Here is a 27,090-nt window from a genome sequence, read left to right as displayed (position 1 = left end):
TCCAGTTCCATCCACGTCGTTGCAAATGGCAAGATCTCATTCCTTTTGATGGCTGCATAATATTCCATTGTGTATATCAGCTTAATTTTTAAAAGATGATGATGATATCAATTGTCTCCAACCACCAGAACTGTGAGAATGAGTTTTACACCTTCGGCCAAGTTTCTATATAATCATGTCATTTCATAAAATTTGAATTCGAGTTAAACTTGTAGCTATAGAATGTGAAGAACATCATATATAAATTTACCTGATATTATGTGATGAAAAAGAATAATGAATATTAAGTGTTGGCTTATGAATTATAAATATAATGTAGATAGTCCATTATCATTTGTTTCAAGAGTAAACTTCCTTTCTTTTAAGGCTGAAAAATCTTCAGTACTAAAGTCAAAGGAGGAAAACCATGACCAGTCAGCAGATCAGGACCAGGGTTACAGCCCAGAGCTCGGATTGCAGGGTAAAGAGGAAAGTGAAAGTGACTTCAGTGAGAATTTGGAGTACATACCATCTGAAGGTACACTGGACCTAAAAGAAGCTATGGGTGAGCCTCAAAAGAAAAAACTCCCAGAGAACATTGATTTCCTTGCTCCTAATATTAGTTCCTTCATAGATCCTAATCAACAAGAAGGCATCACAAACACAGAAAAAGAACAGGAACAACTAATAAATGATTCACATCCTCAGCTGAACAGGAGCAACGAACATAGCCAAGATGTAAGTGATCAAGGAAACCAAGAGCAGGATCCAAATATTCCCAATGGAGAAGAGGAAGGGGAAGAAGAGCCAGGTGAAGTTGGTACCCACAACGATGACCAAGAAAGGGAGAGAGAATTTCCCAAGGAGCATTCTAACAGCAAGGAGGAAGAAGACAGTACCCAATCTGATGATGTTTTGGAAGAGTCCTATCAACCAACTCAAGTAAGCAAGATGCAGAAAGATGAATTTGAGCCAGATAACCAAGAACAAGAGGATAATCCCAATGCAGAAATGGAAGACAAAACTGCATCAAAAATTAATAAGCACAATCAAGATGCTGAATGGCAGAGCCAAGAAGAAAAACCGGAAGTTATCAGCAACCATGAGGAGATAGATAAGAAGTCTGTTTCTGAGGCTCTGTTTGTGGAGCCTACTGAATCTGGTAACAACATGCCCAGAAATCATGGAGCTAATGATGATGGGGATGATGACCCCAGACACGATGCAAGTGATGACTACAAATTCATCCCAAGTGAGGACTTCATAGAGGCTGAAAGATCTCAGTCCATCTCCTATCACCTCAGACATGAAGAGGAAAGAGAAAGAGAAAGAGCACGTGAGAATGGGAATGTAGGTACCAGTGAACCTGGAGCATACCAAGGGGTGAGACTCTTTACAATAATGCTTTTCTGATAGAGCAGTTAGCTTTATCAAGACATAGCCATGACCTTTCTCTGTGCTCTCAGTCTCCTATGCCTATCTCTCTCAGTACATTATTAAAATATATCAAAATTATTTATTTTCCTCTGCTTCTCCATCACTAGGCTGAAAGTGCCTGTTTTATTTGGGTTCCCCTAGAAGTAGATCCTGGGTTTTAGTACAGTTTATTTGAGAAGTTCAGGGAACAAAGAGGTATAGAACGTGATACAGGGAAGGAAAGGAAGCTAATCAAAAGTACATCATTAAAGCCATGTAAAGCACAGTCCTCTGAATTACCCCATTTGGAGAGTGAGGGAGCTGGGGCATTTATAACAGACTGAGAATTGCTAGGAGAGGTGTTAATTCTCCAGCACTTTTGGTCTGTCCTTTGAGCAGGCCACATAGATTGCCATGGTTTTTCAGGCACAGAGATGCAGATACAGGCAGTTGAAAGTGGCTAGAGCTCACTAGAATGATAAACTCTGACAGATCTGAGGGATGGGGGAGACACTGACAGCTATCGCTGTAATGTCTTGAGAGTAGATGCCATGTAATATTCAAGTTAAATCATCAATGTCTAGCAAAATGCCTCCAACATAGTAAGAGATCCAGGAATGCTGTTGATTTAACTATAAAGATTAAGAATAAAGACTTCAGCTACAACTTTATTAAGCAAACACACGCCAAAATGATCATCAGAAAACTGCAGCAGAGTAGGAGTAGGAAGAAGCATATTGTTATTGGTTGTTTAATCATTTGGAGCTCTCATGCAAAACCCCAGCAGCCACCCACTAGGACTTGACAGCTTTTGGTGGCCAAAGTCAATAGTAACCTTGTTTTCTGAGAACTCTGCTGCCATTTTAAGGTAAGAGTTTTATTACACTTTAGAAACCTGGGGCATCTGGGTGACTCCATTGGCGGAGCATCCGACTCTTTGTTTCAGTTCAGGTCCTGATCTCAGGATTGTGAGATCAAGCCCTATGTAGGGCTCCACACCCAGTGTGGAGTATGCTTGAGTTTCTCTCTCCTTCTCCCTCTGCTCCTCTTCCCCACACTTGTTCTCTCTCTCTTTAAAATAAATAAATAAATCTTAAAAAAAAATAACAACCTGGTAAGAAACCTTTATCAACAGCTTCATAGAGATTACTGATGTAATTGTGTCTTAACTATGGAATCATATAACACTGCATTTCTACTGTTTTCCAAAATCCAAAGGGAAGGTTCCAACTTTGCTCCTGATGTTAGTTCCAACTTTGATTGAGTAATCTCCAGAGATATAGCACTGAATCCAGTTGAAGATACAAATGGCTCCCCTTCTCAAAGGGTTACTGTCTATTTCCACAATTACGGCTGGTGTCTTTTTGAGATCTGAAATGATTTGGGTATGAAAAGCTTTGTGAAGGTATGCAGTAGAAATACAAATTATGTAATGGATTTCCCCTAAATAGACTTCAGCTTCTTCCCTTGTTATTATAAAGGCCAAGAAAACAGAGAGCTCACCAAAAGAAGATGAAAGTTCGTATGAAGACAACAGAATGGTGCACGGTATTGGTGAGTACAGGCTAAGCAAGTGGCTTTTGACGGTATCAAGGAAGAAATGGAATTGTTACGTGAGGCTCTCCCCAGTCCATCATTTGTCACTGCTTCACAGAAATTTCGTCTCCGAAATCTTCCCCAAGGAAGTGTTCTCATAAGTTGTTGACATTCTCTTGCACACATTTGATATACAACTATGGGCAAATATGTTTACAAAATGGAAGTCTTGTTGTAATACCAGTATGAAAGCTAGGCTCTTCTTTTGTCCTAAATCCTTTGCTTCTGAGAAGAAGAATTAATTCTGCCTTATTTAATCTCAAATCCGTAACTTACTAGTGAATTTAGATCCCCCCCCCGTATTTAATTCAGACCTAATTCCCAATTGCATACCCCTATCACAAACATTTTTAATTTCAACACAATAAAAATTTTATGGCTTATTTAACTTCTAACCAACTTGGACATCTTTGAATTATAGACTCCAGACTATGGCCATTGTAGGCAGGCCAAGAAGAGCTATTTGTTCTTTTTAATTTTTGTTTGTTTTTTGTTGTTGTTCTTTTTTAATTCCCAATTCAAGCTGCACAGAAAATCTAAACGATTGTGTAAAACAGTCTGAGGCCGGAGGGTCCCATCTGAACATTAACATGTCCATTAAAATGGTTTCTAATATTTTCCCAAATTTTCCCTCATTAATGCAAATGGAGCTAATTATCTGGATGAATTTGAGGTTGCATACTCAGTTCAGCTTTGCTTATGTTCCTGTCCAAACTTTTCTGTTAGATTCTTGCATGAACTTCCAGTGTAAAAGAGGACACATCTGTAAGGCTGACCAACAGGGAAAACCCCACTGTGTTTGCCAAGATTCAGTGACTTGTCCTCCTACAAAACTCCTTGACCAAGTAAGTGTTCTACAAAAGGGTCTCCAATGGGCCCCAAATAGTGATTCAAATGAAAGTGGTTTGCAATTGAAATATTTGGTTAAAAAAAAAAAGGCAAATGTGCAGGTTATCATCTAACACTTGAAATAATATTGAATAGGAAAAAATCCAGCAAAAACAAGGAATTTCCCCTGTGCCCTAAAAAGGCAATAATGGCATTGATCTTCGGAACTCATTTTAAAATTCACTGTATCCTTGGAACATCTGTAGTCTGCGTTCTACTGAGCTTATCTAGAGCTAAATTGTCGTCACCACCAAATTTAATTGATTTTTCCTTTTTTTACCAAATGGGACAGTTATCACTTTAATAACTTCACTTACCTGACCACATCATTGGCACAGTTGGTCAGTCTACACGCTTTAAGGAGCAGGGTCTTTCCCCGATGTACACTCAGAAACATGAGCTTTTTCTCACGCTGGTCTGTCCTAGGTTTGTGGCACTGACAATCAGACCTATGCCAGCTCCTGTCACCTGTTTGCTACCAAGTGTAAACTGGAGGGAACCAAAAAAGGGCACCAACTGCAGCTGGATTATTTTGGAGCCTGCAAATGTAAGATTCCTCCACTATTCCACTGTTGCTGAGAGGATTTGGGGTGATTCTCTGCATATCTGAGTAATATAACGGAAAAAGGCTAATGTAGTTCTGAACCTAGGATGCTCACTAAAGGAGAGACTTTATTTTTTTATTTTTTATTTTTTTAAAGATCTTATTTATTTGACAGAGAGAGAGAGACAGCCAGAGAGGGAACACAAGCAGGGGGAGTGGGAGAGGGAGAAGCAGGCTTCCTGCCGAGCAGGGAGCCCGATGCGGGGCTCGATCCCAGGACCCTGGGACCATGACCTGAGCCGAAGGCAGACACTTTAATGACTGAGCCACCCAGGCACCCCTAAAGGAGACACTTTAAAAAAATAAAAAGAAAAATGCCCAGGCTTTAACTATAAGAGACTGATTTAATTGGACTGGGTTGGGGCTTTGGTATTGTTTTTTCATTTGTTTTTAAAGTAACCAAGACAACTCTAATGTGCAGCCAGGTTGCAAAACCACTATGATAATGTTACCACTTAATAACTGAGACGAATCGTTGGAATTTTGCTAAATTACTTGTCCTCTTTCCAATGTACGTTAAGTCTCTGCCCAGAAGTTTTATGACAATCTATCCTTCCAGAAGTTTTCTTAATTGTCTTCCTTTTACCAAGATACTCTCAGCTGTGCTTGGATCTCCTTATCACTAAGTAATTCTCCACTTCAGCCGTGCTCACTAATATTTCCAGTTCTCCTCTCCTTCCTGACACACAAGAGTATTAAACTTCTCAGCCCTCTGGATGTTAAATGTGGCCATCTGAGTTGCTTTGTTCAATGGAATTTCAGCTAAAAGCATCCGTGTGAGCTCTGGGCAGATGTATTTAAGAGCTAGTGTTTGGTCATTTATGTTTATGCTCCCTCCACCTTGTGTGGAGACGGTGGTGTCTTCATCATCCTGAGCCCCAGAGAGACTGCCATGAGCAGAGCCCTCTTGCCAACTTGTATTGGACTCCAATGCCCAACACAGTGACTATAGTTAACACTGCCATATCTGAAAGTTGCTCAAAGAGTAGATCCTAAAAGTTCTCATCGCAAGGAAAAATAAAAATTTTTGTGACTGGATGAGGTGATAACAGTTAACTAAACTTACTGTGGTAGTCCTAGCACAAAATATGGATGTCAGTCATTATGCTGCACACCCTGAACTTACACAGAGCTGTGTGTCGATTATAGCGCAATAAAACTAAAAAAACAAACAAAAACACTTTTGTTCTTTTAAGCCACTGAGATTGAACATTATTTGTTGCCACAGCATAATCTAACTTCCACTTTTGTCTTTTTTCTCCTAATAAAGAGTTCTTGCGTCTTCCACCTCCACATGCCAACTTTCTGATTCTAGGAGCAGTGGTTCTCAGCCCTGCCTGTGTATCAAAATTATCTTTGGAACTTTTAAAACATCCTGATGCCCAAGCTCCACTCCAAACCAATCAAATCAGAATTTCTCTGAATGGAAGCCAGTATTTGGTATGTTTTCCAAAAAGCCTGGGCGGTCCTGTTGTGCCACCAGGGTTACAGAGACTGTTGTGAGGGTAGGACAGTAAGGGAGCCGTCAGTCACCGGATGTTGTTAGGCTCCTATTACGACTACTTGCCCATAGGACAGGAGTAGAACCCAAGATTAAATCTCTTTTCTTTCCCCTTGGAATAGCTATTCCTATTTGTACAGACTTTGAAGTGACTCAGTTTCCCCTAAGGATGAGAGACTGGCTCAAGAATATCCTCATGCAGCTTTATGAGCCGAATGCTGAACATGCTGGATATCTAAATGAGAAGCAGAGAAATAAAGTAAGTTATCCACAGGTCAGCTACCTAAGCGTCTGTCTACGGGGCCTGAGCAAAAAGGATGTGTGTGTTGAGGGAAGGGGGTGCCTACCTCCCTCTGCATATCAGCAAGAGCCCACTTTGCCTTCCCCCACCTGGTAAGTTCATAGGTACTAACAGAATAGTAGTGGTCACCATTCATGCCACAAGGCTTGAGACACGGCCAAACCACCCCATTCCTACTCAAAGGGCAGCGGCCTGAGCAAGGACTCTTTAACTCATACCCTAGAGCAAGCCCTGGTTGAGCAAAGTGAACCTCAATTCAGCATTTCTATGTTCAGGCCCAGACATATTATTTAAATTTAAACATTTTTTTGCCCTCATAGGCCAGACAGATTTATTATATAAGAGAAATCCCCTACTTGCAAAGTCAGTAATATATTAAGATTTAAAAGTTTAGAATATTTATTCCAGAAGTTCTCAGGGATAATTCATTCATCAAATAGCTATTGATTGCATCTCAGGTATCTGGAATTGATTTACATACTGGAGATATAGCAATGAACCAAACAAAAATCTCTGCCTTCATGAGCTTACATTCTAGGCAAAGAGACTGTGAACAAATACGTGTGTGTGTGTAGATGTGTGTGTGTGTGTGTGTATAAATATTGCAAATATGGGCATACATGCAAATATATAAACATGTAAATAAATATGCAAATATATATATATAAGATACGTCAGATGGAATGCTATAAAAAAATTAAGAAGGAGGCTATGAATTAACTGTGTCAAATGCTGTTTAAAGGTTGTAAGAGGAGGACTGACGTGGCCACTGATTTGGCACGTGGTGGTCACAGAGCTGATCTTGACAGAAGCTGTTTCTGCAGAATGCAGAGGAGAAAAGCCTGAGTGGACAGGGTTCAGAAGAATAGGAGGAAGGATGTGGAAGCATCAAGTACAGGCAATATTTTCACAGCATTTTGCTATAAAGATGAAAAGTGAGATGGGTGGCAACTGGAGGGAAATGTGAGTTCAGGAGTCCCATCTACCAGTGGGAGATGGTAGAGGATGTTTGTATGCCTCTGGTAGTAACCCAGTAAAGAAGGAAAAACTAATGAGGGGCAGAAAAGGTGCCCAACTGCCATAGGGTGTTCTTGAAGAGATGAAAAGTAGTGGGCTCCTGAGCACCAGTGAAGGGTTGGGCTTATATTCAGAGCATAGGAAGTTCATCCAGGCTAACAAGGAGGGGGGTTGGTGAATATGGCCATGGGAATGAGTAGAAGTTCTGTTCTACTTGCTTCCTTTTTTTTTTTTAATTTATTATTTTTTTAAAAAAATTTATTTATTTATTTGACAGAGAGAGACACAGCGAGAGAGGGAACACAAGCAGGGGGAGTGGGAGAGGGAGAAGCAGGCTCCCTGCAGAGCAGGGAGCCCGACGTGGGGCTTGATCCCAGGACCCTTGGGATCATGACCTGAGCCGAAGGCAGACGCTTAACGACTGAGCCACCCAGGCGCCCCTGCTTCCTTTTTTTTTTTTAAGATTTTATTTATTTATTTATTTATTTATTTATTTATTTATTTATTTATTTGACACAGAGAGAGAGAGAGAGCACAAGCAGGGGGAGTGGGAGAGGGAGAAGCAGGCTTCCCGCTGAGCAGGGAGCCCGATGCGGGACTCGATCCCAGGACCCCGGGATCATGACCTGAGCCAAAGGCAGTTGCTTAACCAACTGAGCCACCCAGGCGCCCTGTTCTAATTGCTTCCAGTTAGTTCATGAGTAACATCACAAGCTGAGAGTTTTATATAAATTGCCCAGAAATAATTTCTGTCCTCTCTCTTTAATACATTATCATGAAAACCTTGAGAGCATTACATACAAAACAGGGAAATATTAATGGGGGTGGCCAAGTGGTGTCACACCACGGCTAGACTGTGAGCAGACACTGGACAGAAGTACACAGAGAACTAAGAATGGAGTATACCAGTGGGGGGAAAGCAAGACTTTTTACTAACTTATCAATAATTTTGCTTAGGTCAACTTAGCCCCTTTCATTAAAACCTTCTCCTACTGTGATGAATAGTACCCGGTTAAAAGAAAAATCAAAAGACTTAAATCTCTTCTGAAAACCACAGGTGGTTGTTGTTGTTGTTTTTTAATGTTAGCTGTTATTCTCTGTTAGAAATAAGAAAGTCTATAGTGTTGATTAGAAAATATTTCATTTGGTCTCATATGATGGTCTGGGCTTATTTTCCTCTGTCATGTCCCTATCACTCTTTAAGCAGTTTAGCAAGTGATAATTCCATTTCACTTGTCTGGTTCCCCCATGATTTTCTCCCTTCCTAATCCCAGGTCAAGAAAATTTACCTGGATGAAAAGAGGCTCTTGGCTGGGGACCATTCCATTGACCTTCTCTTAAGGGACTTTAAGAAAAACTACCACATGTATGTTTATCCTGTGCACTGGCAGTTTGGTGAACTTGACCAACACCCTATGGACAGGTAAAAACTCTTTATCTTCCCATTACTAGGTCATCTCCCTGATATAATGTCTTAGTTATCTATACAAAGATAATTCTAAACAAATTTAGGAAGTTTCCCAGCTCTGACTTAGAACATTGAGATGCCAAACAAGTGTGGTTAGGTGTGTAAACACAAAACTGCTTTGAAAAGAACAGAATACGGCCACAGCACAGTTCCCAAGTTTAAATGTTAGGACCCAGCCTGCAACAGAGACTCCTTCAATTCTTTCTCATCTGTGATCCTAAATTCCCAAGATAATCTGATTGGCCCAACTTGGGTCAAGTGACTACACCTGGAACAATCAGGTATGGTCAGCGGGTAAGAGCCAGGTTGTACAAACACAACTGCTGGTGGGGGCATCCCTATAAATCTAAGATGGTGGGAGAATACTTCCCTGCAAGGAAGGAAACCTTGTGACATCCCAAGCGCTGTCCATCTTACCCATAAATAGTTTATTTCATTTGCAGTTCTTCATGACTGTACTATTTATTTGGCATAAGTAGCAACCTTGTGGAAGGAAAATGCCTTGGTTATCTTAAAAGTTAACTTTGATACACAAGCTACTCGTTAACACACTGCCATTTACTTTATTGCAGAGTCTTGACTCATTCTGAGCTTGCTCCTTTGCGAGCATCTCTGGTGCCCATGGAACACTGCATAACTCGCTTCTTTCAGGAGTGTGACCCCAACAAGGATAAGCACATCACCCTGAAGGAGTGGGGCCACTGCTTTGGGATTAAAGAAGGTAAATTCATCATCAGCCCAGGGAGAGGGGTGTCCTTTTCTCCAGCAGAGCCCTAAGCCCTCCTAGAGAGGTCCTGCTGTGTCCTCAGATTGAAACCTCAAGACAGCAAGGTGGCAGCACCACAGGTAGAAATCCCTCAGTGCACATGTTGTCATGGCAAGGTTATTTCCTACTTCCCTCACGATACTCTTTTTTTCAAAGGGTAACAGGTGGGAATATGGAGGGAATAACTATACTGAGGTCTTAGCAGTTGCCTAAGCCAAAGAAAATGATGTCAATCCACAGAGCTGTGCCAAATGTCAGAAGGCTACCTTTCTGAGGAAGAAGGGATTTTATATCCTTTCTTTACCTGGGTATTGGTTCAAACTTCTAAAAATCGTATGTAAAGAGTAAAACAGCAGGTCTCATTCTGCCAGTGGGAGATGTCAGAAAAATCTTAGAATTCATTACAGATGCACTGAAGATTGGGCCTCATATCACAAGTTGTATCCAGATATTATGCCTTTAATCCATGACTGCATCTTCAATGACAATAATAATAATAATAATAATAGTAATAATAATCAAGGGTTCTTTCTTTACTCCTGTAATGGAGGAATTTAGACATTTGTTTTGCTAGGTTATGTCTTAATGTACTTCCTTTTATTTCCCTAAGTTAAAGCTGATTTTTATGAGCAAGCATGTTTTTAATAATCAAGATCGGAAAGATGTTCAAAAAATGAAGAATCAGAACTGATTGTACAATGTAAATCAACAGTAAACATCAAATCTCTAAAGCAGAGGTTTTATATGTATGTTCACAACATACAAGTAGGATGAATGTACAGCCACTCAATAAAGAAAAGTAGGTTCATCAAAGGTCAGAATTTCCCAAAAAGAGGTAACTTGTGTGACCTTCATTTAAAAAATATTCTTCATGGTATGTAGAATGCCTTGAAATTAAAGAGAAAGAGCAGAGAGTCAGAAGATTTACTTACTTATTGATAAATAGGTAAGCAGAAAAGATTAGCTCTTTTCCTCTGCAATATTATTCTGTGAAATAAGCACAACTGTAATGAGCAAAGAATGTGTATTTCTGTAAGCACTGAGTGCTGTGTATTGGTTGCCTAATGCTGTATAACCAATAACTCTAAAGCTTAGAAGCTTAAAATCTCACAGTTTCCAAGATCAGGAATCTAAGAGTAGTTTACCTGGATGGTTCTGGCTTGGGTTCTGCTCTAAGCTCACCCACATGGTTACTGTTAGGAGGCTTCATTTCCTCACCATGTGGTCCTCTCCATGGGATTGCTCACAGCACAGCATCTGGTTTCCTCCAGAGTGAGTGATCAGAGAGAAAATAGTGAGAGAATCTAAGACTGAAGCTATAATGTCTTTTATAACCTAATCACAGAAGTGACATACATTACTTCTGCCATATTCTGTTGGTCAGACAGACAGCCCTACTGTAATGTGGGAGGAGCTCTTGGAGGCTGGCTGTAACATACTGTTTATACCCTTTTAGCATTGATAGGAAGTTAACAAACTATTAAGACAGAGACCTGCATAAAGAATACCAATTTCCTTTCTAACATCTATTCTATAAGCACATTACTTATAAATTCAAATATCCTCCTAAAAATGGCTAAAACTGTCTTTTCTAATTCCCATGTTAAAAAGGACAAAGTTTGAGATCTAGCAATTTTTGGGTGGAGTCTTTGGGTTTTCCACATAAAGTATCATGTCATCTGTGAAGAGCGAGAGTTTGACTTCTACTTTGCCAATTTGGATGCTTTTTATTTTTTTTGTTGTCTGATTGCTGAGGCTAGTACTATGTTGAACAACAGTAGTGAGAGTGGGCATCCCTGTCGTGTTCCTGATCCTAGGGGAAAAGCTCTCAGTTTTCCCCCATTGAGAATGGTGTTGGCTGTGGGCTTTTCATACAGCCACACTGGAAAACAGTATAGAGGTTCCTCAAGAAGCTAAAAATAGAGCTACCCTATGACACAGCATTTGCACCACTAGGTATTTACCACAAAGATACAAATGTAGTGATTTGAAGGGGCACCTGCACCCCAGTGATTATAGCAGCAATGTCCAGCACCAATGTTTATAGCAACTGTGGAAAGAGCCTGGATGTCCATCAACAGATGAATGGATAAAGAAGATGTGGTATACACACACACACACACACACACACACACACACACACACACACACACACACACAAAATGGAATATTACTCAGCCATCAGAAAGGATGAAATCTAACCATTTACATAGCCGTGATGGAACTGGAGGGTATTAGGCTGAGAGAAATAAGTCAATCAGAGAAAGACAATTATCATATGGTTCCATTCATATGTGGAATATAAAAACAGTGTAGAGGATCATAGGGAAAGGGAGGGAAAACTGAATGGGAAGAAATCACAGAGGGAGATGAACCATGAGAGACTCTAAACTCTAAAAAACAAACTGAGGGTTGCTGGAGGGGAGGTGGGTGGGGGGATGGGGTAACTGGGTGACAGGCATTAAGGAGGGCACGTGATGTGATGAACACTGGGTGTTATATGCAACTGATGAATTACTGAACTCTACATCTGAAAATAATGATGTACTATATGTTAGCTAACTGAGTTTAAATTTAAAAAAAAGGACAAAATATACCCAAGTACAGCCACCCCACTCCCTCCACCCCACCATTGTCAAGAAGGGGGAAACTTAGCTGGGATAGGACATATTTATGTATGTCCTTTTACATGGCATTTAATTTCAATGGAGTGATCAAATTGGAACGGAGTCCATTTATTTAAGGAAACCAGTTGTGCTTCACTGTTCTAAAACTTCTGGCAACTCTTCAGCATGTAGTCTCAGGCTCTGTACTGGGCGGTTGTCTGGGAGGAGCAGGAAGGGCTTAGAGTTCAGTGACTCGAAAAGCTCCTAATGACCTTGTTTGTTCACTGTGGTTTGGCCATGATTACGTTATTTTGAAGAAGGGAAAGAATTATCACATAGTAAACCAATAAAGCAGATATTTAGTATTCAGTCAGAATAAGTAAACAAGTTACTGCTTTGGGATGTAGCTAGGGAAAAAACAAAACAAAATATTTTTAAGTATGCTCTTCCTTCCCTCATGGCTAAGAAATCCACAGAAGGACAAGATAAATCTTAGCCAGTGTTTTCCTGAATTTTAACTGACTTTTATCTGAGCTAGATGTGCTCAAATATTCCAGCTCTGTCATTAACTAGCTATGTGAGTTAGGGCATACCGCTTAACCTCAGCAAGTCTCATTTTCCTTATGTGTAAAAATGAGGTTTAATTAAAAGGTGGAGGAGTCTTATTTATTTAGTGCCCATGACATACCATGTATCCACGTTAATCTTCAGAAGAACCTGCCAAGTGAGACCAACAGAGCAAACGAGTCAGATCATGCAGGTTCTACTAAACCAATTACAGACATTATCGTAAGAGGAATGAAGGATCATGAAAGTGTTTTAAACAAGGGAGTGATTTCACTAGATTTGTATTTAAGAAAGATTCTTTTGGTTACATTGTGGAGAAGCCCGAGAAGAGTTGAGAGGATGTGTGGTAAGTTCAGGCGTAGTTGATGAGAATTTGAACTAGGGCAGTTACAGTAGGGAAAAAGACAAGGAAAACTGTTCAAGATATATTTAAAAATATACTATTCAAGACATATTCAAGAATATAGACATATTCGGGCGCCTGGGTGGCTCAGTTGGTTAAGCGACTGCCTTCGGCTCAGGTCATGATCCTGGAGTCCCGGGATCGAGTCCTGCATCAGGCTCCCTGCTCAGCGAGGAACCTGCTTCTCCCTCTGGCCCTCCTTCCTTTCATGTGCTCTCTCTCTCTCTTTCTCACTCTCTCAAAATAAATAAATAAATCTTTAAAAAAAAAAGAATATAGACATATTCAAGATGTATAGAAATAATAAGACACTGTTTCCTAGGAAATATGTGGGGGCAGGGAGCAGACAGAGGGATTGAGAGAAAGAGAAGTATGAAACCCAGGTTCCCCGCTCAGGCCAGGCAGGTAAACAGAGGCACGGAGATAGAAAACACAAGAACAGAAGCAGATTTGGGGAAGATTTTAACTTCCATTTATGACACGTTGAACTTTTAGGTACATGGGAGACAATGTACAGTTGATAGATGAATACATGGGTCAGCTTTTCAAGACAGCATTTGGAATTTAAGTACATGAGGATTATGAGCATACAAAAAGTAATCAGCACCATAAAAGGGAATTACTTAGAAAAATGTGTTCAGTTACATGGAAAAGGCTCTAGGGTTGAACACCAAGGAAAAACAATATCTGGATAATAGAGGAGGAAGAAGGACTTCACGAAGAAGAACGAAAAGTCTCTTGAAAGGAAGGAAGAAAACAGGATAGTGCCTCGTCAAAGGAGGTGTTCAAAGAGGAGGAAGAGATCACAGTGCCAAATGCTGCTGAGATGTCAAAATAAAAGACTAAGAACATTCCTTTTACATAGAACTAAGTATACCCTGAGTGGCCTTAGTAAGAGCAATTTTGGTGGAATGGTAGAGATGGAAGCCAGATTGTATAGACTGAGAAATAGATGAGATATGGTAAAGACTGGCTGTTTGAAGGCAGGACAGAGCTAAAGAGGGCTGGCTATAAAGTTGAAGGAAGCATTTCTGGGAATAAAATAAGCTTGAACACTGACTCATTCATTCATTCAACAGATGTTTACTGATGGTCCACATAGTGCCAAGCACTGTTCTCAAGGCTGGGTATGCAGCATATTTAAATGCTAATAGGAAGGGCCCAGTGAGGAAAGAAAGGTGGAAGATATAAGAAAGAAAAGCAAAAGATGAAAATTAGGGAGGAATTTCTGAGGTCAGGAGACATCCTGGGCACAGGCAGAGGATTAGCCTAAAGTCAACAGGAAGGACATCTCTCATCTAAACAACAGAAAGAAAACAAAAAGTATGAACACAACGATAAGTAAATTTACAAGTCATGAGACTAAAATGTCCGTTTTACAAATGAAGCCATTATTTAAAAGAAATATGGCAAAGTTCATAATCTTTCCTACTCTTGGGCAGAGACTTACATTGGACAGGAAAATTACCTGGTGTCCCAGACAGGGTAGTAGCTTAGTGTGCTTCAGGTTTATCTGCTTAAGTATTTGTTCAACAATTAGTGAGTGAGGGTGGCCCATACTGGTAGGAGTGGGCTTATATCCCCTAAAGGATGCTGTCTTCTTTCATAGGTGTGGCAACAAGTTCTTTTATAATTACTTGGTTGGAGAGGCACCTGGGCGGCTCAGCCTGTTAAGCATTTGACTCTCAATTTTAGCACAGTTCATGACCTTGGGATTGTGAAATAGAGCCCTGCACTGGGCTCTGCACTGGCCATAGGGGCTGCTTAAGATTCTCTCTCCCTCTCCCTCTGCCCCCTGACTCTGGTGTCCGCACTCTCTAACTCTCTTAACTTTTTGCATACACAAAAAATAATAATTACTTGGTTGGAAATTTGATTTAATTGGCACTATACTTCTTATTTCTATTATATTTTAACAATCCTTAGAGGTTAACATATTTGACACTTTCTTGGCTGGGCCTCTACTAGTCCTTCTCAACCCTACATTAGAACTACCAGTGGAGCTTTTTAAATGTATACATGCCATTGTCCCATCTCTGGAAGTTCTGATTCAGGAGGCCCGGGGTATGGCCTGAGGGTGTATCTTTTTTTTTTTTAATTGCGATATAGTTGACACATAATGTTACATTAGTTTCAGGTGTGCAATATAGGGATTCAACAAGTCTATATGTTACCATTATGCTCACCACAAGTGTAGCTACCATCTGTCGCCATACAGAGCTATTAGGAAACCATTGACTATATTCCTGACACTGTATCTTTTTTTTTTTTTTAATCCCTGTGACTTATTCGTTCCATAACTGGAGGCCTATATCTCCCACCCTCCTTCACGCATTTTACCCATCTCCCCACCCCCTCCACTCTGGCAACCATCAGTTTGTTCTCTATTTCTGCTTTTTGTTTGTTCATTTGTTTTGTTTTTTAGATTCCTCATATAAGTGAAACCATATGGTATCTTTTTAAAGCTTCACAGGTGATGCTGATGCCCTACCAGGGTTGAGAACCATCCTACAGTCTTATTAAGTGGTTTCTCTAATCCCCCACCTCTGACATTATGTGTTTATATTACTACTCTGGCTATTTTCTAAAACTGTGTTTTGTTTTTGTTTTTTACAGAAGACATAGATGAAAATCTCCTGTTTTGAATTATGATTTGAAAGAACTCATACATTCCAGCATCCTCCTGTGTTTCTGACCACTCCTGAAATTATATGCAGCCACAATACTTGTAGATTTATATTTAGTAAAATGTTTGCATGTCTGAGAAGACAATGAGAGTAATTGCTTGCTAACAGTGTATGCACCGAGCATTTAACATTAACTTCAGAAATAAAATTTTAAATAAAGTCAACATATGCAAAATACTGTGTACTGTTTGTGAACAGGAGTTTAACTCATCACTCTCTGCATCCATTTATGAGATACTAATTATAAAACTTGAAGAAAATACTACAATCATTTTGTTCATAATATCATGTACACTTCAAGAAAATGGAATAATGCTCTTTTGTTGTTAATGTGTATTATTTTCAGTATCTTAACATCCTAATAAAAATCTAAATGCTTACTCAAGCTTATTTCCAGTCATTTATTTAAACAACTGTATGTGAAAGACCAACTCAGGACTAACACTTCAAATCAAATTATAATTGTGCTTCCTAGATCCTACCACTTTTAAAAAGAAAAAAAAGTGTGAGTGTGGTCGGGGGAGATGTTTCCTATGGGAAACAAATATTCAGTTGCTAAATAGTAGATACTTATTAATGTCCTTTGTCATAATGTAAATTTAAACAGAAAAAATAAATAAATTCAAGTGCTTTTTACTAAATTCAATTTAATATATGGATGACTGTACACTCCTCAGTACAACTAATTTTAACTGTCATGCAGTTGTCCAAGTGTGTTGGGGGAAGGGGGCCTTGCGAAATTTCTACACATTTCATGTCCTCAAAATACAAGTCATGTAAAGATAACACAGACAGTAGAAAGCTCTGAAGTGTCTTAATGTCCAAGGTGGTCAGAGATAAATATTACTACTGTAAATTGATAGCAAGAAATCAGTCATAAGAGAAAATTTGTGTTTTCATTTGAACTCTTTCTTCTTTGATAACTATTAATACAGTAAAGGCTAGATTGCAAAAATAATAAGACACCATAATAGAGCTTTTTCCAAGGTCTGAACTAAGGCATAAAAGAACCTGTCACCTTCTATATTCTACTTAACAATATTTAAAAGAAAATGTTTTTGTTACATATTTTCCTATCTGAAAGATATCAGTGTAAATATCTTTTTTTTTAAATAATCAAAAATGTGTTGTTGTTTGGTTAAGAGCTTTGTCTGTTGTAGTGACTGAGAGAATGTGCCCCAAAGAATTTCATCTGAAGGAACTTATGGAAAAGTTTGCTTTTTATCAGAATAATTTTCTCTGATTAACTTCAAAATTGTATTACCTATTTTCTTAGCTCTGTGAGTCACTTCTTAACCAGACCATATCACACCAGTCATTTTTAAATAATTAAATTCAATTTGAATAATCAAAATCTAAGTATTATATATAATTTTTTCCATCTAGGGAAATAATTTTAGAAATTATTCCAAAATTCAGAATGTTTTTATTTATAGCTGCAAAGAAATGTCATGAGAAGTCTTAACTAATTAGTTATAAATTTATGAATTTGTTAGGAACAGTGAAATTATATTTGGAGGTATTAATTAGAACTAAAATACCACTTTAAATGTTTTAGAATAGTGAAAAGTGATTTTAGTTATAAAGACACTACCTGTTTATTAAAATGTTTTATTTGAAAATAAGTTCATTTTGGAATGATAAATATTATTTAATAATAGAAAATTTTAGAACCTTAAATTTTCTGTCCACTAAGTCTCCCTCGTGTATTGCTGCCCTAGATGATGTATTGTAGATGTACTTTAATATTCTTGGTAGTCACAATTTTTAATTGTGGTTTGTTTGTAATAAAGACATTGCTCTAATCCCGATCAAGGAGATGAAGTTATTTTCTCAGTCATCAGTCTTTAAGCCCTATCTCTGTGTGAGCTACTTTAGAAAAGTTGGACTTCTAGTCTGAAACCATTTATTCAGTTTAGCTTTAAATCTTGTGACTCATATTGCCCATGACCATAAAGGCATTAGTAATATGTCTTAAATACTAGATGGGTGTGCAGATTCTAGAAGATCACACTGCTCCTTGACTTCTTTGCTCCGAGGGCCATTTGAAGCAAAGGTAATATGGTATATTCTGGGCTGATGCTATTGCATTAGGTAAAAGAAGGTAAAATTTTCTCACGTTGGGTAATTTATGATTTCTAGCAAGCCCACTTATCAAAGAAGAAAATTCAGGGGTTTAGATCCTGAAGGAAGAAAAGTCCAAAGGAGCAACTTGAAAAAGAAGAGAAAGGTAGATAAGTTGCCTAATTCAGGCAAAGTAAAATAGCATGAGGATAAGTCATAGTTGAGTTTAAAATATATATAAAATAGTTGAAGAGTGGCTTTTATAAAGAGATTATACCTTGCTTCAGATGCTGGTGACAAGTCTTATTAAGAATGTGATGAATCTAGGGCGCCTGGGTGGCTCAGTTGGTTGGGCGACTGCCTTCGGCTCAGGTCATGATCCTGGAGTCCCTGCAGCGAGTCCCGCATCGGGCTCCCTGCTTGGCAGGGAGTCTGCTTCTTCCTCTGACCCTCCCCCCCCCCATGTGCTTTCTCTCTCTCTCATTCTCTCTCCCTCAAATAAATAAAATCTTTAAAAAAAAAAAAAGAAGAATGTGATGAATTTGATTTTTCTTTCAAAATTCAATTCCAGAGTACAGTGGTTTGGTTTGAAACCCACATGGTAAGTTAATTTGAATTAAATGTGATTTAAGACTGTAAAAATGCTTGCTTTCAGAATCTGATGGCCAGTAAAGACCACACTGATTTCCTTTTTTGAATTTACTCATATTTACTTGTATTGTGCTATTCTCTACCAACCCACTGTGCCTTACAAGACTTTTCCCCTATCATTTTCTTCTTGAGAAATTATAATTGTCAGTAACAGCATCCAGACTATGTGAAGGTCTAGTAAGTCTCATGTGGGTAGAAGCTTGCGGTGGATTTATGTGCATATTATATAAGAAATCTCATTGGAGGGGTACCTGGATTAAGCATCTGCCTTTGACACAGGTCATGATCCCAGGGTCCTGGGTTCGAGCCCTGCATTGGGCTTTCTGCTCAGTGGGAAATCTGCTTCTCTCTCTCTCTCTCTCTTTCTCTCCCTCTCTCCCTCCCTCCCCACTGCTCGTTCTATCTCAAATAAAAAAAAAAGTCTCATTTGAGCCAGTGGTGATATGTCCCCAATACGAAGTATGATGCAACACTGGTGTTTAAAGATTGGTGGGTAGAGGTCACAAATTCAAATAACTTCAGGGACCAAACAGGTATAGGTTAAACTGTGAGATTATAAGGAAGAGTAGGAATTGTATGCAATGTTATGAGCCCAAGAATGTATGTCTTGTCTGAAGGCATTCAAAGTTTTTTTAAAGCACTGTTCTAGGCTTAGAAAACCTAAATCTGGAGGCAGAATTTAGCTTGACCACTATTTCGACAGCTCTAAGTAAACAACCTATTTACAACAGAAATAGGACTCAGAAAAAACTAAAAATGATCTTCTAACCCTTCAATTCCAGACTCTTCCTTCAGAATGCAATTTCTCATCTTGGCTGGCCTTTTGAGCATTGCCACTGCTCTGCCCATCCCTGTGAGTACACGTCCTCCATTGTCCACTCCATTTCCATTCTGGAGACAGTATTTCTGGGCTAGGAAGACTTTCCTGTATCTTTTCATTTCACAAAAGAGAAAGGTAGAGTCCAGGAAAGTTGTAGACTCAGGAATTTATCATTTGTCCTCACCCAGTGGTCTTCCCAGGACAAATCTCAGTCCCACGTGCCATCTGCTAACTGGGTGACCTTGAGCAAGGAACTGACCCATGGCTTCCCAGTCTGTAAAATGAGTCATAAGAATGACCTGAGTAGTGCAAAGATAACAAAAATACATCTGAAGCACATAAGAGTCCTGACTGGAAAATAGGAAGCTCTCAAGTAAATTTAGCAAGATGGAACTCCTATTCCATAGTGACCTAAGTCTTAAGTATGCAGTTTGAATTGAGTTTCATTTATGATATCTTTACCCCAGTCCGTCTCACCTTGACTATAGCCATGCCTTCCGCATCTATACCAATGAGATCCAGGAGTGTCAGCTGTATCAGCTACAGTCTGATTAAGTAGGACACCCAGGAGACAAGAAATCCTCTTTCTTGCATGTTTTGTAACCAAGGAGCTTTCAAAGTGAGGGAGCTTTCAAAATTTGTATTTGGGGATACAAAATTTAAATCTACAGTACTATACTCCCTTCACTTTGAACTTCTAAACACTGAGAACTAAATTGAGAACACTGTTGATTCGAAGATAAAGAGGCATGCAACATGTAATTACTCTTAAGAAATGTAAATGAAAACATTATTCCGAAGTAAGTTTAAAGGCAAAAAGTACACCTTCCAAATTACTGGACAAAATTAATTCGATCTTTCCCCATTAGATAGGCAACCACTTTTCATTTCAGAAGTGAAGGTGCAGGGGCACCTGGGTGGCTCAGTCGTTAAGTGTCTGCCTTCAGCTCAGGTCGTGATCCCAGGGTCCTGGGATGGAGCCCCGCATCGGGCTCCCACATCAAGCCCCCACATCAGGCTCCCTGCTCGGCGGGAAGCCTGCTTCTCCCTCTCCCACTCCCCCTGCTTCTGTTCCCTCTCTCGCTGTGTCTCTCTCTGTCAAATAAATAAATAAAATCTTTAAAAAGAGAAAAAAGAAGTGAAGGTGTAGAATAGTGGCCTGTTACCTATTCTCATAAAATCTCTTTGTAACAAATACTGTATTGTCATATGTTGCTTCACCTTGTTGTTGTTGTTTTACAAGCTTGAACAATTTGAAGGAAGTACCAGTGAACAGGTAAACTTCTCATTGTATTTTCTAATACCGTGTTCATCATTTTTAAAGTTTACAGTTGTCTGAAATGACTGACATCATGTTTCTTTTTACAGAGATTTGGCTTTTACCCACCACCAGGACCACCATTTTTTCCCCAGATCCTGTTTCCCCCACCTCGGCCTCCCCAACTGCCCTTGGTAAACATGGGTTTGAGGAATCTCAAATTACAAAACATATGTATTACTTAGATGATGGTTATTACATTTCCCAGATTTTCATACCCAAATATGAGGCTTTAAGATGTTGCCAGGCATCAGCTCCTCACACCCCCGCCCCACATAGCCTGTGGTGGAATGTGACGAGGGGCCCGAGGATTTCCCCCTCTGAATAATTAGTGACTTCTTCCAATTGCCATCAAAAAGGTGTTCATACTGAATTCCTTTGTGGTGAGCCTAGTTGCTCTTCATGAAGAAAATACTAACCTCTTTCAATACCTTTTTCTTTTCTTTTTTTTAAAGATAACCGTAAAGATATATATATTTTTTTATTTTAAAGGATTTATTTATTTGTTTGACAGAGAGAGACACAGCTAGAGCAGGAGCACAAGCAGCGGGAGTGGGAGAGGGAGAAGCAGGCTTCCCGCCGAGCAGGGAGCCCGATGTGGGGCTCGATCCCAGGACCCTGGGATCATGACCTGAGCCGAAGGCAGACGCTTAACGAGTGAGCCACCCAGGCGCCCCAATACCTTTTTCTAAATCATCTTGCTGCTTTTAATTTTTTTTCCAGCTCTCTGTAACTTTTTCTCACAGGTGAAACAATGTAATTATTTTACTCTTCCTGTTAGTTCCTCTCCAATGTCTAGTATCTAGATTCTTGTAACATTTTTAAATAAAGGCCAGAAGAGTGCTAAATACATAATAGAATTTCCTTCACACTCTATGTAATACTTACACTCATACAGACAGATAACATTCATTCGATTAATATTTACTGAGTGTCTACTGCATGGTAGGGTCTCTAGTGAGGGCTGGAAATACAAAAACTATGAGATAAGTTCACAATCGGATGAGAGAGAAATTTGTAAATGTAAAAATATAAGTTAAGTGCTTCTAGATGTAAATACAAAGTTGATTTGGGCCGTGGATCAAAGACTTCACTCACAGAGGAGACGTGAGCCGAGCCAGGTGACAAGGGCTGAGGAGTGGGTGGGGCGCTGCAGCAGAGGGAACTGCAAGTGTGTGGGACAGACCTGAGAACGACAGGACAATTTGGGCGAATGATCAGTATAATGAGGCTGTAACACAGACTGGAGATATGTTAAATTTGGATGGTATTTAAGCAATGATATTTTGAAAAGTTCACACACATTTTAAAATATAATCTTGCTTAACTTCTTGTCTACCACCTACTTTGAAAACAAACATGGTTTTGTATGATTTTTGTTTTATATCTAAATGTAATAAACACCTTTTTGCTTGTATTTAATTTCAAATTGTTTATTTCACAACTTTAAGTAGGCTTTTGGAAATTTGTCACTGAAGTTACACTCCTCAATGGAACAGTCTTTCCCTTTAATATTTTCACATATCCTGAATTTCTAAGTACTTGCATTTATCATTAATTGCTAATTAATTGCTAATTTTGGTTCTAGTCAAGACTAGAGCATTGTTTCCCTTTTCGTTTTTTGGCTGAAATTCAGTAAGATTTAAGTTTCTCTGTTAACATCTTATGTAAATCCGTGTGGCAACAAAGAAATCACTAGTATTTGAAATGGAAACTTCCTTCCACCAGATGGCAGAGTAGTATTAAAATCAAAGAATCAACTACTATAGAGAAACTGGCAGATTCGCAAGAACTATCAAGCACGTAAGACAGATTCCTTGGCTTTCTATTTGACTAATTAAGCCAAAAAAAAAAAAGCATACCTCTAGAGAGAAAAAAATAATTTAAAATCCCTTAGAACCTAAGCTCCACCAAGTAGAAAGTGGGCTCCTTGAGAGCATATAATTGCTCAATAAGTACTGGATGGAGGATGGATGGATGAATGAGTTAATGAGAAAAAAAGCTAAAACAAAATTTTGTTTTATTCACAATTCACTTTTGCCCTCTCTTTTTTTGTAGATTCCAATTCCTTTTCCTTTTCCTTTTGATCCAAATCAGGTAAGTATACTTAAAATTTCCTTAAAGTATTTAAATGAATACAAAACAAAAACTTGAAAATTCTTTAGATTTAATTGGAGAGAAACCTGATACCAAGGATTAATAGTCATCATTCTCTTTTGGACTTTCAGTTATTGGTATTTTATCTGGTTTGAGTCATTTAATGTACAAATCTCACATACCCTTGCAAACTGAACTACCTAAGACCTGAAACTTTCCTTGATCGTGTGGAAGGAACCCAGGAAACTAGTAGAAAAAGCATTTGAAGTCAAATAATCTGGGGATGCAAACTCTGCCATTTCATACTTTGGAGTGATCTTGAATTTCTTTGAGTCTTTCTTCTAGATCATAAAACAATGAAAATGACTTATAAAGTCCATTTTACCTCTAAAATCTTATGTTTATATCTGCCATTAATGAGAGAAAAATGCATTCTTACTGAAATGGAATCCTTTGAACTGGATTTAAGATTATGGTCATGTTATAAAAGGATTATTTAAATTTCACTTTTGACAGGATTTTGCTGAATGGGAGGACAATTACATGTGATGAGATTGAGTCACAAACCAAAAAATAAGTTGTGTATTTTATAGCATATTAAAACTAAATTTTTTAATGATACTCGTATTACAATGATAGGAAATGACATTATTAAGGTTTTCTTTCATAAAGAAGTGATCCTAAAATATAGTCTTTTTCCAACCTAGGAGGCATAAGTTTAATGACCTTTTCAAAAAGTCCCTGCTGTGTTTGGAAACCACAAAAGAAAATGTGGACTATATGCTTCCAGAGATAGTAGGTTTGCAGGGGAAGGAAAGGGGAGTTACTTAAAATATTAGTGAATATGATTCTTAATGACATAATTTTAGAAATGTAAGAATTCTAAAAAGCATGTTTTCATTAATCAAGCTAATATAAAATGTATAACAGACAAGATAGACAAAAGGCTGAATTACAACTCCTTATTTTATTACGTTTTATTCTAGGTCCTGACACTTAATGATCTTATAATGGTAAATATATCTGCCCTCTTAATGTATAAAGTTCATAAAAATGTTACATGGAACTCCTTATATAAGATAAGCCAGTTCATCATGAAAATTACTATCTTTATGCTTTTTTTTAAAGATTTTATTTATTTATTTGACAGAGAGACACAGCGAGAGAGGGAACACAAGCAGGGGGAGTGGGAGAGGGAGAAGCAGGCTTCCCGCTGAGCAGGGAGCCCAATGTGGGGATCGATCCCAGGACCCTGGGATCATGGCCTGAGCCGAAGGCAGACGCTTAACAACTGAGCCACCAGGCACCCCGAAAATTACTATCTTTATTAGTCTAATTCATTTGGAAACAAAATAAAGCACAGCTGTTAAATTCAAAGCCAAAAAACAATCTCAATGCACGTGGACAGTTCTACATTCACTATTGAATTCATCCAAACTATAAATTGACAAAACAACTTCTTCCATCACTGATGAGGGTGAAAGTGAAGAGTTGAAAGACTTAGAGAATAAATTGCTTTAGGAGAAATGAAATAGACTTGATTATTTCTTCACTAACAAGGCATTAGTATAAACACATAATACATTAAAAATTATCAAATCTAAATTCCAATAGATAATACTTTTTTAACTGAAATGCATGAATTCAACTTTTTAATGAGGCCCTTTATTTATACAGTAAGTTAGTCAGGATCTTAGTTTATGAAAACTCAGGAGAAATACTTGAGTGGACTTATAAAAGAAAACAATAAAAAATTCCATTTCCTCTAAAAACATACTTTTCATACTTAACATTTTCTGAAATCAAGACAAACCTCACAACAGATACATATATTTATTCTAAGGAGATCTCCTTTTTCTTTAAAATGCAATCATCAACTAAATGGTACATTTTACAGTTGGTGGTATCTTAGAATCAAGGACATGCATATTTTGTACAAATGTCAGAAAATTAGACCTAAATCATTTGTGTGCCTGAGGGAAAAATTTTCAGATTCGAGACTATTTAAAGCCAACCATCTTGAGGAATAGTTAAGTGTCCCAGAAACTTGAGATCAAATAGCTTCTGAGTCTAATCAATAAGAACTTAAGTCTCTTGATTTGAAGTGCTAGTGCTCTCCCCACAATCCACTCTGTTTAAGCAACATTATAGTCCATTTCCAAATGGCAAACAATAAAAATTCTTGCATATTTCTAATGAAAAATGTTTTAGGAAACTATCTTCCATGATTAATTACTGATGATTACAAAAATAGCAAGTTCACCTCAACATCAAAACATGGCTGAAAGACCACTGGCCTGCAGTTAGAAAGCTTAGATTCTCATCTTACTTTTACAATTAAATTAGCTGTGTGACCATGGGAAAAAGTATAGTTTACCTCCAAATCTCTTCCAGTGGAAATACTGACTCCTCAGACACAGGACTCATTCAGATTACCAGATCTGAACACTTAATACCTATTTATACTTTCTTTTACTGAACCTTTTAAAAGTATTATTGGCTGGGGCATCTGGCTGGCTCAGTCAGTAGAGCATGGGACTCTTGATCTCGGGGTTGCGAGTTCGAACTCCACGTTGAGTGGCGAGATTACTTAATAAAATCTTAAAAAAAAAAAAAAAAGTGCTGTTGGCCGCAACCCATCGTGGGAAGAATTCTGACAGAATAACTTATGGAATTGCCTTATCTTCATAGTCATAAGGATTTTTTTCTCCCAGTGATCCTAGTTAAGTCAGAAAGCAGGAAGAGGCCCCCTAAGAGAACAAACACTACCTCAGGTATTGCTCTTGCCTAAGAGAAAATTGGGACATTGTTTAGCTTACATGTTCTTGCATATGTGCTGGGGTGGACAGCTCTGCAAATAAAGGGATTCGCCTTCTTTCAGTGGTCAATTCCTTGAGCGAGCTGCCAGTCTGTTAAAACAGAAGGACCTCTGGAAGCTACAAAGCAGTACTTTTCCAGTGAAACTGCTTGTCTAAGCAGACCCTCAAAGCAAAGTAGTCACAGTTGTCCTAAAATTTTGGTTCAAGTATCATTCACATAGGGAGCTTGCATAATTTAATGTAGCACTTGCCTGGATGTGTACACAGCAAGTTTCTTAACCATTCACATCAAGTTCCTATCTTTCAGATATAGTGAATATAGTTACAAGAAAATAGTTACAAGGAAATAGTTTTTTGAATTAAGGAAATTTAGATAGTGTACATTCATTTTAAAATCTTACATCATGTAAATAAAGCACTAAAAATGGACTTTTTCAACAAAAAGATTTTCATATAGAAAATATTTTAGCTTGTATGTGGACTAAGTTAAAAAATAAACCCTCTGACAGCTCTAGCACTGATCATTGACTTTTCTTCTTTCACAGTTAATCACTTCTATTTTGAACCAACTTGGGGTAAGTTCATATTAATTTTTAAGCTATTAAAAACTACAAACCTATTTAATGGACTGATGAGTTTTTTTTTTTTTAGGGTTTCATTGGGGTAAGACTTTATTTCTATGATTTTATTGATAAAAGCAAGTGACATTTAATCTCAGGAAAGGTAAGGATAATTCTCCTGAACTATAAAAACATATGGCAGAGTCAAACCCAACTGACTTACCCAAATTAGAGCTCCTTAATTATAAACTCTGGGCTCTTTAGATCAGAATTTCTGCAGGTCTAAAAAGGTATTTTCATAATGTGCATGGTATGTGACAAAATTTCAGCTTACAGAAATATATGCAATATTAGCTTAAGAAATTTCAAACAGTAAATTTTACCTCAAGCTTGTTTTTGTTTTATGGACAATTCATAGTAAGCAATGAGCACAGTCTGCTGTGAAACTACCACATCTAGAAATGGCCCGATTTCAAGGCACAGCAACACATCTCCATACCACAAAAGCATCAGCTTGCTGGATAGCGAGGCTACAAATCTTGAAACTTCCCACTTTGATTCTCATCCAAGTTTGTTTTTATTTAAAATATATACCAAAAAAAGGTATATTTCTTTTTTAAATATCTGAATTAATGTCAATCAAAAGTATATACAGCATGTATTTATTTTATCTACCTTGAGAGAAGCTAATGAGTCAAAATATTCCCAATCCCAATTTTGAGAAATTGGATTTTACCCCAAGTTTTCCTTCTGACAAATTTCACTGCCCTAAAATGCTTATTTAGTATTTCTTACTATTTCAAATGCTCTTATCAGACTATCAAAGGCCAGATGGGAGAAGTTAAGTGCTTTATTGCAGAAAACCCAGTTGAAGATACAATTTATCAGTACTTCCGGTATAACAGAACTACATTATTTTCTACCTCCCAGTACACGTGATTATACCAATACGAATCCATCAG

At 38.2% G+C, this 27,090-nt stretch overlaps 1 protein-coding gene across 7 annotated transcripts in view; it reads left to right on the top strand.

Moving 5' to 3' along the window:
* The window catches only part of SPARCL1 (SPARC like 1), a 46,122-nt gene extending 29,938 nt beyond the window's left edge, over positions 1-16,184 (top strand). For 6 of the 7 annotated variants that reach the window (XM_027597937.2, XM_027597935.2, XM_027597933.2 and 3 more), the window contains 8 exons: positions 367-1,362; positions 2,877-2,949; positions 3,718-3,836; positions 4,306-4,426; positions 6,107-6,243; positions 8,577-8,725; positions 9,343-9,491; positions 15,729-16,184. In XM_027597937.2, coding sequence (XP_027453738.1) covers positions 367-1,362; positions 2,877-2,949; positions 3,718-3,836; positions 4,306-4,426; positions 6,107-6,243; positions 8,577-8,725; positions 9,343-9,491; positions 15,729-15,757 — 1,773 coding nt within the window. In that variant the 3' untranslated portion in view covers positions 15,758-16,184. The remainder of the gene's footprint in view (positions 1-366; positions 1,363-2,876; positions 2,950-3,717; positions 3,837-4,305; positions 4,427-6,106; positions 6,244-8,576; positions 8,726-9,342; positions 9,492-15,728) is intronic. The other variant, XM_027597938.2, reaches the window with a different exon arrangement.
* Positions 16,185-27,090: the final 10,906 nt, after the last annotated feature.

The sequence above is a fragment of the Zalophus californianus genome, chromosome 2 (genome assembly GCF_009762305.2).
Source record: "Zalophus californianus isolate mZalCal1 chromosome 2, mZalCal1.pri.v2, whole genome shotgun sequence".
Classification (NCBI taxonomy): Eukaryota; Metazoa; Chordata; class Mammalia; order Carnivora; family Otariidae; genus Zalophus; species Zalophus californianus.
The sequence above is the reverse complement of the archived record's forward strand: the minus strand, read 5'-3'. Positions and strand labels throughout refer to the sequence as shown.